At 51.5% G+C, this 14,416-nt stretch overlaps 1 protein-coding gene across 4 annotated transcripts; it reads right to left on the bottom strand.

Annotated features, from left to right (window-relative positions):
* Positions 1 to 1,368: 1,368 nt before the first annotated feature.
* CHI3L1 (chitinase 3 like 1) lies at positions 1,369 to 9,439 on the bottom strand. 4 transcript variants are annotated; one of them, XM_058533869.1, is made up of 10 exons: positions 9,118 to 9,439; positions 8,880 to 8,909; positions 7,748 to 7,949; positions 7,190 to 7,246; positions 6,274 to 6,424; positions 5,403 to 5,524; positions 4,219 to 4,342; positions 3,513 to 3,695; positions 2,831 to 2,950; positions 1,369 to 1,553 (listed from the first exon to the last, which is right to left on the bottom strand). In XM_058533869.1, exons 1-10 carry the CDS (start codon positions 9,140 to 9,142, stop codon positions 1,440 to 1,442), a joined length of 1,128 nt encoding a protein of 375 aa, XP_058389852.1. In that variant the 5' UTR covers positions 9,143 to 9,439; the 3' UTR covers positions 1,369 to 1,439. The 4 variants fall into 4 exon arrangements, with proteins under 4 accessions (XP_058389852.1, XP_058389851.1, XP_058389854.1 ...); XM_058533868.1 differs by lacking the exon at positions 1,369 to 1,553 and adding an exon at positions 2,011 to 2,646 and having other exon boundaries at positions 9,118 to 9,435; XM_058533871.1 differs by lacking the exons at positions 1,369 to 1,553; positions 8,880 to 8,909 and adding an exon at positions 2,011 to 2,646 and having other exon boundaries at positions 9,118 to 9,435.
* Positions 9,440 to 14,416: the final 4,977 nt, after the last annotated feature.

A 14,416-nucleotide genomic window follows, 5' to 3' on the forward strand; every position in this document is an offset into this window, starting at 1 on the left:
CACCTCTGGAGAAAGGGAGACGGTATCTAGTCAAGTTGAATACGTGCATCCTCCGTGCCCCGGTAGTTACACCCCAGACACTCTCAAAGTGCGCCCGGGAGACACAATGAAAACCTTCACAGCAGTGTCGTTTGTAGTAGCCCAAATCTGGAGACATTACCTGTCCCTCCACGGTGGAACAAGTAAATACCTGGAGAGTGAGCACACTCATGAAGCCAGAAATGCTGTGATCCCACCCACGCTCAGTCAAATGCGGGCGGCGCCAGGATCTCTTCTCCAGGCCTCTCTAGGTGCTGAGACCACAGAGGGAAGCAGCGAGAGTCGGGGTGGCGGTTGCCTGTGGGTGGAGGGACAGGGATGGATGTGACTATGGATTTCAGGGGCACTAACGAGGTCATCTTTCCTGTCCTGGGTGGTGAGCACACAAGTTTTCACTATACGGTAATTCTTTAAATTAAACAAATACATTTTATGCACTCTTTATCATGTATTATATATCCCACAAGTTAAAAATAAATACACGTGTAATTTATTTAGGGTGCTTAGCCACAAGCACGCTCTCCCCCTTCCCCGTGCTGGGGGCACAGGAGGGTGGCTGCCTATCTCCTCTGGCTGTTCTTGCTGGGGAGGGGCGGGGGAGGGCCTGGGGAGCTTTCTGCTCTGCCTGCCTGGGCGCCCGTGCCCTCTGTCAGGTGACTCAGTGTCCTGCAGGGCAAGGGCAGGCCCTGGAGACTGATCCCCTTCCCTGGCCTCTGACTCTGCAGCTATAAGTGAGAGTGACTAACTCTGCAGGACCCTGAGTCAGCCCTGCAGGGCCTGTCCCAGGCTGGGGGAGGGCGGCCCTGGAGGCGGGGAGCAGGGGTTGGCTGCCCTGGAGGGCTCACAGCACGTGGGGTTTCAAAGACCCTTGTGTGTCGGGTGGGCAGTGGGCAGGGATCAGGGAATGCTGGGCCCACTGGCCAGCGGTGAAATGCTGGGTACCCCGAGGCTCTGGCCAAGTTCTCACTTTCTTTGCCTCCAGCAGCGCTGTGACCTTGGGATCAGTTGCATCGGCCCAGCTCCAGCTGGTTCAGATTTCAGGGCAGCCAATAGATACTTCCTTCCCTATACCTCAAACTGCTGTCACAAACTACTAGGCCAAGTCACAGATAATCCAAACATCGGGAATCCACAAATACATCTTCTTTGGTTTTGGAGTGCACGTCTGGACTCTCTTTGGATACAAGGCATGCTGGGGCCCAGGAATTCATAGGAACTTGGTGACAGCATCTTCACCTCATAACGGCTGGAAGGCAGGCTGGTCTTCTGAGCCCATCCTGTCCCGTCCCATCCCATCCCATCCTGTCCGCCCCCACCTCATGTCTCAGGCCAGCCTGGTTGAGGGCTGAGTGTGTCCCGAAAGGGGACAGATGAACAGGACAGAGGGCTGAGTGGCAGCCCTAGGACGTCTGACAGATTTCAGCCCCGCAATAGGAAGGGCTCCTCCAAGGCACTGAGCTGTGAGTGTCAGGAGAGGCTGAAGGCCATTTCTCACGCACGCTCAGATTCCAGACCTGGAACAGAGGGAGGGTGCATGGGGTGACACTGGTGTCTCCTTCTAGCCCTGAGAGGCCAGGTCAGGGTCTGGCCCTGTGTTGGCTCCCTGCACCTCCCGGGGGTCAGAGGAGATGAAGAATTGGGATTAAAGGGCTTCCTTGTTAGTGCCTGCTAGCCTTCGGGAAACAGAAAAGGCTTCTTTCAACAAGGAACTGCACAAAGAGGCCTGGACGACAATGACCTTAATATCTGGAAGGCTGTCAGCCCTCTTGGGCTAAGTCCATGGCAGAGGGATCTGAGGATGCTGGCCTCCTTTTGGGACTCCCTGGGGCCCAGCAGAGGCCAGGGTGGCCTCAGCCTCTGCAAACTCAGGGCCCCCAAGCCTGAGAAAGGAGTCCAGAAGAGATGGGGGAGGTGAGCCCAGCGGGTGTGGTGGGGCCACAAAGACAGATGAAGCAGGCACCAACACTCTGTTAGGCTCAGGTTCTTTATTGAGCAGTTGCAGAATCAGGAAGGGGATGTGGGGCGGGAGACACTACTGTGTTCCCTGGTGAAGTTTTCAAGCTGGGCTTTGCAGAGGGTATAATTAATGTGACTGTTGTTTCTCCTAAGATGTTTGCTACTTGGTGGTAGAGCTCACAAAACAGTGTCCCTTGTCAGGGAGGCCTGGGGGTAAGGGAGCTGAAGAAATCCCATTGTGTGAGGCTGAGCAGGTTCATCCATCAGCAGTGTGTGCTGACTCTGTCTTAGGCTGTGCTAGTCTCCAGGCCCTAACTGCCCACAGCCCCACCCCAGCCTGCCTGTCAGCAGAGCCGAGCTCAGATCCCAGCGCTGTGGCCCTCTGCAGGGAGTCCCTCTGCACAGGGTCCGAGGGAGGGAGACTGAGGCTCAGCGGTGCAGCTGATCAGGCTCCTGACGGCGGGAGCTAAGGGCTGAGGGCCGCCCCACCATGTGCAGCAGGACAGAGGGCTAAGCGGCCACGAGAGCATCCTTGATGGCGCTGGTGAGAGGGAAACGCAGGTTCTGGCCGCAGAAGGTGCCCCGGAAGTCATCCAAGTCCAGAGCCCACACCATGGCGCCTGCCAGCTGCCTGTTCCTCAGGTACTGCACCTGGCAGGGGCCCAGAGGCAGAGGCTGGGTTCCAGGGCCAGGGTAGGTACTGGGGGACAGGTTATCTGGGTTCCTCCCCAGGGGAGGGACCAGCAGGCACAGGAGACCCAACCGGTAACCGAGCCCCACTCTCAGTGCAGGGCACCCTCCCTCCTCATCCTCGGGCATGGCCTCGGGAACCTACCTTGCTCTTGACACTCTCCTGGTCCTCGTACCCCACCCACTGGTTGCCCTTGGTGGCATAGGGTACCAGCTGGCCAAGGAGTCTGTGCACAGTGGCTCCCCCGCGGAGGAAGTCACAGATCTGAGCAGAGAACAGGCAGGGTGGTGTGGGGAGCAGTACTGAGATTTTGCAGGTCCCTGGGGGACACCACTCCTCAAATATCTTTCAGCCCCTTGCTGCCTCCTGCAGGCTTCATGCAAATTATGTAAAACAGATGCAAGTATCCCAGAGTTCTGTGGCTGCTGTAGCCTGAGGGCTTTAAGGGGGCTCTGATTTGCTTCCTGCACCTTCAACAGGGGTGTGGGAAATGGTGGGGATGGTGAGGACTGGCCTGAGGCTGCACAGAGCAGCAGAGGCTGGGCGGAAACAACAGAACCTGCCTCTGGGCCATTGCTCTTTCCTGACCTAGAAGGAAGGCCCCAGCTCGGTGGCCAGAGGGGTATCTGGGAGCTTGGTGGTGCAGACCCAGTGTGCCTGGGAGACTTAGTAGTCAAAGATCTGACACCCCCGCCCCACCTCAGGTGCTAGGTCCACTGGAACATTTTTTTATTCCCAAAGTAGCAATAGTGGGGGTGGAGTGAGACGCTCGCCTTCCCCGGGGCTGCTGGTGGTGTAGGGTTCTCAACTCTTCCCCACTTTATACCTCATAGTAGGCGAGGATCCCTTCCTCCTTGGTGAACCGGCCTGGTATTCCAGGCCCCAAGGTCGGGGCTCCCACATCCGTCTTGGAAGAGGCCAGAGTGAAGCTCCTCCCAAAGGTGGGGATGCCCATCACCAGCTTATCGGCTGGGGCCCCCAGCCTCAGCATGTAGCCCACAGCATAGTCCTGGGGGGGGGTGGTGGGCAGAGCGGAGGCAATGTGAGTGGTTGGCTGGGCAGGATGGCGCAGGCTGTGCCCTGAAAGGTGGAGTTCCAGGTCTACGTGCATCTGGGACTCCCGTTCCTTCTGGGAACCGACAACGTCAGTCTGAGATGCATTTTATACTCTCATTCTTGAACAAATCCTCTTAGGTCTCAGAAGGGATTATTACTATTTGATGGTGATTGGCTAGAGTTACACAGCAAGCGAATGGCAGGTCTAGACTAGACTCTGGCTTCCTTAGCCCCCACCCCCGTGTGTGCTCTCTCCAGTCAGCCCTGAGATGTCCTGAGTCTTCACAGAGGTATGGCCTCCTCTGTTCCTGAGGCCGTGGAGAATGCATAGTCTTTGGGCCTCAGTTTCCTCATCTGTGAAGTGGGCCCTATAACCCCTCCCCTGCAGGATCCCTGAGGAGTGGAGGGTGGTGTGTGAGCACTGGCAGGTAGCAGGTATTTGTGGCCCCCCCGCCCTCCCCGTTCAAGGCACTCACAGCATTGCTGAATCTGTCAGAACTTGCATTCTCCTGGCCCCGGAACAGGGGGCTGTGATGCCCTGTGGTCTGGTGCCAGGATCCATGAAAGTCATAGGTCAAAATATTGATGAAGTCCAGGTGTCTGTGGAAGAGGGGTTGGAGGGTGAGGTGAAAAATTAGAAAAGCTCTTGGCCTCACATCCACCACCCAGCAGGTTGTGAACAGCCGAGAGGCCGTTAACCCAGAGCCTAGTAGAACCCGGTGGCGCACTGTCCGGGCTGCTGGACCTCCCCGCTGTGCCACAGCAGGGAGTGGGCTCAGGGCCCCACGAGTGCATTTAGAGCAAGAATGGGGTTCTTCTGTTACGCCCCCAGCACACAGTTGGGAGCTGGCCTCCATCTCGCCTTACCCCCTCCACTCCCACCATGTTCATCTTGGGGAAAGAAGATTAAAAGTGGCAACAACAGAGAGCACTGTGGGGACAGAGCAGGACCAAACGATGGCCTGAACCTGCGCTCCACTGGGGAGGGGAGGAAGGTTCCTACACACACAGGCAGGGGGACTGTGTGAATATGACCTTCGGATGTTTGGGGTAAATGGTTGAGAGCCACCTGGTTCCCACCCTCTAAATGATCACGCCGAGTCTACACCTCCCTAAGATCCCAAAGAAGATTCTAAAGTCATAGTGAAGAGCCCTTATTCTTTATCCTGCGTTTCCTAGGACCTGGGCCTTTGTCCCACTGAGGGATCAGGCCGCTTGGCTGTAGACGTGCATGAGGGCAAGTGAGGAGGGCGGGCGACAGCCAGGGGTGCCCGTGTGTGTGTGTGTGTGTGAGCACCGAAGGCTCCCCGGCATTCCGGAGAGGAAGGTACGGTGACTGCGGCTTTGACTCTCCAGAGACTCGCACTCCACTCAGTCTGGCTTGGAGAAAATGCCGGTTAGGAGCTGGTTTGTGCAGCTTTTCTTACTTCTTGTTCCACAAATACGTGCACAGAAACTCTCTCTATGGTTCAGCACTATAGCTCAAGAGAAAGATGGAGGACAGGGAGTCTATGCCCCATTTGACAGATGGGGTGACTGAGGCACAGAGAGGGGAAGTGACTTGCTCAAGGTCACACATCAAGGTTTTGGAAGCATTGGGACTGGAGGGCCAGTCTTCTGACTTCCTGGAGTGCTAGGACAGGATGGGCAGGGGACCCACCGGGATATGCGGGCGATGTCATAGCCACTGTCGATGGTGACCTTCCCTGCAGACATGGCTGCGCTGAGCAGGAGCTGCTCTGCCCCGCCCTGGGCTTCCTTTGCAAACTCAGCCTTCATTTCCTGGTTGGGAGAGAGGCAGGCGAATGACAGGGGCCAAGGTGTGTGAGCACATTCCCGTCTGCCCCATCCCCAACCTGGTGGGGCCCAGTGGAATGATAAAGTGCGCCAGCAGTGGTCCCTTCATCGGGCTCATCCATTCTTTTCTTAAGAAACCGTTTGGACCAATCTCGTCCCCAAACCCCAGGTACACCATCAGCACTCAATTACTCCTGTCAGGAGGGACCAGGAAACCTGCTGGCCTGTAGACAATGTCGGAAGAAATCAGCCTTTTGGTCTGTGCTTTGTTTGAGCTGCTACATGAGACTGCAAAACTGAAGTGACTTAGGTTGGTACGTGGACAATTTGTTTACATGTCCGCTCTGCCCTGGGGTGAGTGGGGGTGCCTAGGCTGCCCCCTGGGGCTGAGTGTCCCCGATGCAGTGCGTGCTAGGGGGGCGTGCAGCTTCAGTTAGGGGCTGAAGAGTGGACGATGACGCTCCACCCAGTGGGCAGTGACGAGTGAGTGCTCTCTGAGTGACCTTCTGCCTCTTGGGACCCCAGCCTACCTCCTACTATGGTCACAAGATGTCTTCCTTGCTATGCAAGGTCTCAGGGCGCAGGCTGGCTGGTCCTATCCCTGGTGCAGGTCCCAGGACCCTGCCGCACGGAGGCCTCCGTGCCTCTGCCTGCCCTCAGGAGGCCATGGGCTGAAGACAGCTTCTACCCACGCCACTCCCAGTGCCCACGCACCTCCACCCCCCGACCAGCACCTTGGCCAGAGTGGTGAGATGCCGCTTGTCTCTCCGTCCAGGGTAGAGCCAGGCTAAGTCCAGCCCGTCAAAGCCATGGGTCCGCAGAAATGGCGGCACCGACTTGATGAAAGTCCTGCGACTCTGAGTGTTGGAGGCTATTTTGGAAAATCTAGGACCAAAATCACCCCAGCAGAGTGCTCAGCACTGATAGGCTGGGGGATCCGGCCCTCTGGGGGGGTTTCTGAGGCATGTGGAGCAGGAGCCTGAACCTACAGCTTTAGGAGGGCGTGGTCGGACAGGATCTACCTCCAGGCGTCTTAGAAAGAGCGTTGGAGCCAGACATTCCTGGTGTCCGTACCTAGCTGTCTCACCTACCAGCCAAGCCACTCTGGGCAGGTCGTAACCTGAGTGTCAGTTCCCTCATCTGTAACATGGGGATAAATCCTTGTCTCACGTCATATCTGCTGTGAGGATCACCTGTGATGACGGCTAGAAACGTGCCTGACATGCAGGAATTGCTCAATACGTGGGAGCTGTTATGGCCATTCCTTGCCCCTTTTTAAGCCCTCCTCCAGCTCTCCCCATTCCAGGAAGTCCTTGCAGGGGCTCGACTCGCAACTGTTCCCATTCTTCCCATCTGTCTCCTTCCAGCCCTTAGGGCAGTGACCCCCAGAATCTCTTTGTTTTCAGGTCTGAGAAGTAATGAAAAGAGCATTGGCAAGGAGTCAGAAGACCCACTGTCAACTTGCTGTGTGAATCTCAGCAAGTCTCTCTCCCTCTCTGGCCTCTGGTTTCTTGGTTGTACATGAGGCGAGCCCCTGACAACCATCTTGGTCCCTATGCCTAACCAGTCTGGGGCCACTGTGACCCCCATACAGTGGGTGAGGGGAGACCTATGCCTCTATTCCATCATCCTCTGGGGAATGGGTCCTACCTTTGAGAACCAAAGTTCCATCCTCCAACAGACAGGAGAGTCTTCAGGTTGGGGTTCCTGTGGGGCACAGGGAGGCAAGAAGGCAGGGTGGAGTAGAGTTGTTGTGACACTGGGGGCCCAGTGTTTGGGAGGCTGTAGCAGGCTTCTAGCTTTGAGTGGGAGGCTGAGTTCCGCCTCTGAGGGCTTTCTAACCCTGAGATTCATAGACTTTGTGGCAGTTATTCTGAGGCATGCTCATTTTTGTCCCCCCATGGGGAAGCCAGGATATGGCAGAATAGAGTCGTGAGCACTTTCTCTGCTCCCTGGAGAGGCGCCTCAGGGGAAGGAGAGGGCTGCCTTTCCCAGGGTGCCTCAGCTGTGTCTTCTTCTACTGTCTGCCTCCATCATTGCCCCAAATACTGCCAACCCCTGCCCTCATCACCTCCTCCCACTTAAGCCAAGGTCCTCCAATTCTCCACCCAGAGGCGGGGAGGGGGGCCTTGCCCATCCCCTGGAGCAGAGGTGCCCTGCCCTGGGACCCTCCATCTTCCTCCTGTCCTGGCCAACCAGTGGCCCAACCTGCTCTTGAGTGCGTTCAGTGTGTCATAGAGCGTCACATCGTTCCACTCCCAGGTATCGATCTCATTGTGGCTTATATTGGCAAAGCTGTAGATGACGTGGGTGCAGAGGAAGGGGTCGATGGCATCTGGAAAGCAGCTCCCATCACCCTCACGGTACTGGGACCAGCTGGTGTAGTAGCAGACCAGTTTGTATGCAGTGCCTGAAGGAGAAGTCTGGGTGGGGCCTGGGCCAGGGTTGAGCCAGGGACCCTCCGGCCGAGCCCTGAGCTGAGAATGAATGGGGTGTTGGGGGGTGGGCAGAGTTGTGGGCAAAGGTAGAATTCTAAATGAAAGGTGCTGGCTCAGGTCCCTCTGCCACTGGGGAGTTCCCCGTCTGATGAATATAAGGCCCATTCTGAAAATGCTTAGGAAAGATCAAACACAGTGGATGAATATGCTGCAGACTAAGAACAGGGCACTGTGCGTGGTGAGCATGGGGCTGATGAATAAGGATGAAATGGGACTTGTGCAAGTAAAGAAGGCTTCCTGGAGGCAGTGGCTTTGAAGGAAAGGAGGGACCCAGCCCAGGACAGCCCGTGTCAGAAGACCCTGGCCTTCGGGGGAACCCTTGCAGGACCTGCAGTGGGGTCGTTGATCTGGGAGGCTCTGGCCTGTCTCTTCTCTGCCTTCTTGTGGGACCAACCCCAACTCGTAACCCACCCAGAACGGCAGTCCCCAGGCCCCTCAGCCCATTCCCTGAGGTGGGGCACGATCATAGGGACCAGGAAGTTCTTCCTCTCCTCTCATCCTAATTCCTCCTGCTGCAAAGCAAGCCTTCTCTGCCCTCCTGTGATGGAGCAAGAACATGCTGCTGCTGGGCTCCTGTCAGTGGTTCCCGCCAGGCCCCCAGTTGAAGTCTGCCTTGAATCTGGGCCTTTGAAAGTTTTTTATTTTGAAAATTTTCAAATATACAGAAAAGTCGAGAATAGTATAATAAACCTCTGTATACGCATCATCTTAGTATAACAAATGTTAATATTTCTGAGCCATTTGAATCCCAGAAGAAACTGGGAAAGTGCTCCCCTAGTGCCAAGACCTTCTCCACAGCCCTCACCACACCCGCCTCTGTGACTTAAAAGGGGGCTACTTACAGCTCTGGAGCAGCACCAGGACGGCGAAGCCTGCAGGAAACCCAGGGTGAGACCCCCTGCTCTCCCCACCAGAGAGCCTTTTAGCAATTGACAAGTACATCCCACCCTTCCTCCTGCTCCTCCATCAAGGAATCAGGGGGCAACACCAGCCTCCCCCTCCCTGCCCTACTCCCCTGCCCCTCCCCCAGCAGGTGGGAGGCCAGCCCTTTGTGCAGCGGCTCTGTGACCAGCCAGAGACCTGTCTGAGCAGCCTTCAGACCCATCCTGGCTGCAGCAGAGGAGGCGTGGTGTAGCCTCTTCCGGTGCCCTCCGTGCCCTCTGCTCCTGGTGCCCAGCTGCCTAGCTGGAGCCTCTTCTCCAGGCACGCGCTTCCTTTTATACCTGCCCCACTCTGCTCCCCCGTACCCCAAACCATCCCATTTACAGGAACTGAGCTGTGTGTCAATAAAGGAACTACCAGGCTGGGAGGTGTCAGGGGAGGAGCCCCATCGGCGCCAGAGGAGGGTTGAGAAACCCTGGAGAGTTGTGAAAATATGGGCCAGGCCTTCACTTGCCCGCAGAGGAGCCATCAGCATGCTGACCTGGGCTCCCGGGTGAGGCACGTGGCCTCACTCCCAAAGGTCTTCCTCCCACGCCTGCTGCACCCCCACCACCCACTTCTCCAGCCAGCAGTTTCCCAGCTTTTCTGGCAGCTTGTACCTTCACCTCGCCAGCCCTCAGTCCAGGCCCTTGGCCAGGTTGACACGGGGCACAATGGAGTTCAGCACCTCAAACAAGGCTGTTACTCAACCCCCACCCCCCACCCCCAGCCCAGCAGCCATCCTGCCTGACCTACTCTCCCCTCAGACTTTCTCTCCAAGCTGTTTCCCACAGCCTGGCCTGAGAGGCAGGTGAGAACCAGAGAGCCTTTTAGCAATCGACATGCTGATTATTGAAAGGAAAAGCCGGGAGGAGTGGGAAATTCCAAGATTGCTCTGAGGCCTGGGGCTGTTGTGCTTCCTTTTTGAAATGCCATTAAAATGAGTGAGAAAGGTTCTGTTGCAAGTCTGCTGCTGCAGTGAAGTTCTGAGGAGTAAACACCAGTGACTTTTGATTTCCTGCAGGAGCAGGTCGTCTCAGCAGATGAGAATCTCCATCTCTGCTCCTCTCTCTTGAAACCCAAGCCTCATGATGTCACCCCTCTCTAAATCCTTCAGTGATTTCTCATCATTCTCAGGATAGGAACAAAACTTCTTAACAAGGCATGGTTTGGCTACTGTCTGTGGATATGTTTTTAGGCCAAAGATCCAGGACAACTCCATTCTTTGCAGGCTGGAAATTAATTACTCGGCAGTGAGTGAAAAGTTCAGAACTCTGAGAGCCAGAATGGGTCAGGGGGCTTTTCAACAAAGTCCCTTTATTTTTACAACAACATTTTAATAAACTGATGCTGGCCACACTGGTTTCACAGCCCTCTCTTGGTGAGGTCTCTCCCTCTGTCCCTTCCTCTCTTTGTCAAACTGGAATGACTCCTTCTGTGTATTGTAAGAGAAGTGGACTGTCCAGAATTGTGTCTGTGAATACTAGAAGGTCACTGCTTCCCCTTTTAAGGCAACCGCCTCCCTTTGTACCTAGATGGTTGACAGCAATGACAGACAGTGATAACTCCTCCTTGTTCGTTGGGCCACTGAAACGTGGACTCCCCTAATCTCTAACAGAGGTATTACAAAGCAGCATGCATACAAACATTTTCATAACAGGGTGCAGGATGTTAAGAAAATACCTCCTATTTTCACTCTTTTCCATTGTTAAAAATTATCTCATAGGCTCGGATTGGCCCAAGCCTTGTTGTCCTGTGCTCCCCCAAACTCAGTTTATTAATTCCACATGTTCTGCATGAAGGTGGCATTGTCACAACCAATGGCGGAGACACCCCCTGGGCCTTCCTCAGCAAGATTGGCCAAAAGTTCTCTAGCTCACTGCCTCCCAGCCTCATCTCGTGCCATGCCCCCTTCACCTCCTGCACTCCACCCATGCGTGCCTTCTTTCACATCCTTATATTTGCTCTACTCTCTCCCTTGGGCCTTTGTATACACCATCTACTTACCTGTCAGTAACTAGGAAGGGCCTGGGATTTTGTGCTACTTGCAAGCTAATGAGCTAGACAGCCACAGTTTCATGGATTCTGGCAGAAGACACGAGATCATAGGTCAGAGACAAAGGACTTGTTCACGGCACAGCAGGCAGCATGAACTTCATGTTTGCGTCACTTCCTATGATGAGAAAACAGCTTCTGAGTTGCTGTCTAGCCATTTTACAGGAGCCTGCTGGTAGACAGGACCACCTCTCAGGGCACAAGTTCCTGGACTGCTGGGGTGGCCCCTCCACATAACTGATTTGAGGCTCCCTTCTTTCTGTGTGGGGCATCAGGGCAAACGAAGGTGGTGTTAACTTCCCACCAAATGTTTGAGGGAGAAGTTCTATTTTTGCAGGCAAGTCTCTTCCTCCAGATAGTGACCTTCTGCCAGGCAAAGGTTCAAATTCATTTCCAAATCCTCAGCCCCGGCCTGGTGTTGGTGTCGGGACACAGTTGATGCTGCCAGAGAGTCAGAGACAGAAACATTTAGACAAGAAAACAGCAACAAGTGAAAGGGAGTCAGACTTCAGAAAGAAAGATCGGCTTGCCAAATAAAATTAGCATTCAAAGGGAAAAAAGATGACAAGGCTCCCACGCTCATGGTGAAAATCGGCAGCTTTCACACATGTTCATCATACTCAAGTTATCTTCACTCATTAGCCTAGTGAAAATCAGGGATAAAATTGTTTTTGTCAGAGAGTCCGTGTTTGTGAGAAATAGTCAAGGCTTATTGCTTCGGAGCCCTGAACCAGTCAGGATAACCTGTTCTTTTTGGTTTATCTCCAGATGCAAAATGTCCTCTCCCCCACCACCCTCCGTGATACTGTAGGGGAAGAGGGAGAATCCCCCTCTGCTCTTTCCCTTAAGGTTCTTTTGGCTGGCCAAATAATTAACAAGACAGGTTAGCAGAGAAAATAATACAAAGTTTAATAACATGTATACATGGGAGAAACCAGGGACACTGTGTTTCTCAACACAATAGCAGAAATTCTCGTCTTAAATACCATGTTCAGCTAAAGACAAAGGAGGATGTTGGGGGTGGGGGGAGTCAGTTACAGGAGATTACCACTAGAGCACAGTAAACAAGAGTAAGGTTATTATGCAGATTTAAGGCTTCACTTTCCACATTGATAGGTTCTAGAAATGAGGTCATTCCCTCTCTTCCCAATACAGAGAGGGAGCTACCTTTACAAATGGAGATTTCCCTTATAAATGTAAATGTTTGTCTGGCAACTCCTTGCAGGGCCATCCAGAGAATGTGGCCAGAGAGACAGAACTTCCAATAAGAGGGGCTTGTTGGTGCCTTTCCTATTGTAACATCTATTTTACGTTACATTACAGCCATCAGATAGAAGATCTGTTCCAGGAAGGAGTTACTATGTCAAATTCTTTAGGCAGTTAGCGGGGGAGGTCAAATGTCCATCAGAGAAAACAATCAAGGTAAAGAGATATATTTCAGGGTGGCTAAATCTTGATCTCCCACAGTACTTAGTCATGAATGGAGCAGTGTCCCTTTCTCCTTCTATAGTTTTTGTTTCCTGGCGGGCAAGTTCTTGCTATTGAGAAAAGTTAAGTTGATTAACAATTTTCTGACTCAGTGTCATTAAATGGATATTTTGTTTTATTTGACTGAAGTTTATTTTCATAGGCACAACAAGAGGCGTGATTAATACACAAACACTTCCTTTTTGAATGGCTAACAAAGCTGGAGGCACGTGACCTTGAGACCTTCCAGTGGACTTCCGTCTGGAGCTTTGTAAAGCTCCTAAAGTTGGGAGTTACTTTTACATTCGAGAAGAATTTTTACCATCCTTATTTGCACATTTTCTCTAAGATTCCCGTATTTGTTAACGTTTCTGACCTGCCAGAAAATGAAATGTTCTACTACCCGTAAGCTGGAATTTCATAAGTCATAATGCCGTCCCAGAGAAGCTTTCCTGGGAGGACGTCATGGATGTCATTCTCACATGTAAAATGTCGTCTTTGTTACTTAATAATGGGCTTATCACACCTAATGAAGTGAATTTTAGTCAATAGTCAATTATATCTGGTAAGAAAAAGGACAGATTCTTATTGAACCTATATAAACAATCCACATGATCATAAGTATTAATTCCTCTAGAGGTAGATAAGGTAAATCAATTTGTTTGATTACATTTTCCCCTTAAATTTATAAAATAGGAAATTTGGTCATAAAAAGTAAAGGAACTTAGGAATGACACTTTCCATATTAGCTGACCTTTGTTATCAATATTTTGTAGACAAGGCCAATCAGCACGTGTTATTATGATCTATTAGTTTATAATCTATGCTAAGATCTCTCACAGAATTTTTTTTCTTTTGAAATTTGAAAGTTCAATTGGGACAAAATGACATTTAAAGAGTGATTCAAAGGTTTGTAAGTAGAAAAAGAGACCCTGGATTTGAAGACACAGAATGAAAAAACATAAAATATCTCATTAATATTTTTTAGATTGATTATCTGTTGAAATGTTAATATTGTGGATATATTGGGCTAAATAAAATACATTATTAAAATCTCTAAAAAAGAGTGCTTCATCCAAGTTTGCATAGGTATAACCTCCTAAGATGAGGGTAAGTAACAGATTAAAAAGAAAGGCTATTTCCTTATGTCAATTAATATAAATATTAATCATAATGAAATCAGTTCATTTAGTCCTAGGTAATTAATTTTTATTTTGTGGGTTAGGTAGTCTACTTCTACAAAATTGTTTGCTTTTAGATCAGTTGCATACTTGGTATGCAACCACTCAACTCTGCTGCTGTCGTGAGAAAGCAACCACACATAATAGTAACCCAATGAGCGTGGCTGTGTCCCTATAAAACTTTATTTACAAAAACAGATAGCTAGTTGGATTTGTCCCAAGGACTGTAGTTTGCTGACCCCTATTTCAATCTACACCAAACCACTCTAGAAGTTCTGACTCAATCACTTGGCTCAGTCTAACAGGCCCACGGTAATGATGTCAGTTTACACAGGGAAGGCTGAACTCATGGGTGTAGTATCAAAAGTCAAGAGTACTAGGTTCAGTTCTTTATTGATGTTCTTTTGTTATTTCTTCCAGAAGACAGAATTCCTGATCTTTAGCTTGTAGCAGAAGCCTTTAGGAGATGTAAGGAAAAAGGAAATACCATCTGTAATTGTAAGATTACTTATGATCTGTAATAATAAGATTAAGTGTTCTGGTTAATGAACAAGAATGAAGGAATGTGGAGTCTTTTATTAAGCTATAATATGCTTAATATAATATAATGCTTAATATAATCAATTTGTGTGAGAGAGTCAGGACCTTAGCAAATCTCCAGGGCCTTTATTTTATGCCATAAAGTAAGAATGTTACCAACTGACAAGGATGTTTAAACTTAGGGACAAAATTTAAAATAAATGAATGTGTTGACA

This window comes from Diceros bicornis, chromosome 38, assembly GCF_020826845.1.
Source record: "Diceros bicornis minor isolate mBicDic1 chromosome 38, mDicBic1.mat.cur, whole genome shotgun sequence".
Taxonomy (NCBI): domain Eukaryota; kingdom Metazoa; phylum Chordata; class Mammalia; order Perissodactyla; family Rhinocerotidae; genus Diceros; species Diceros bicornis.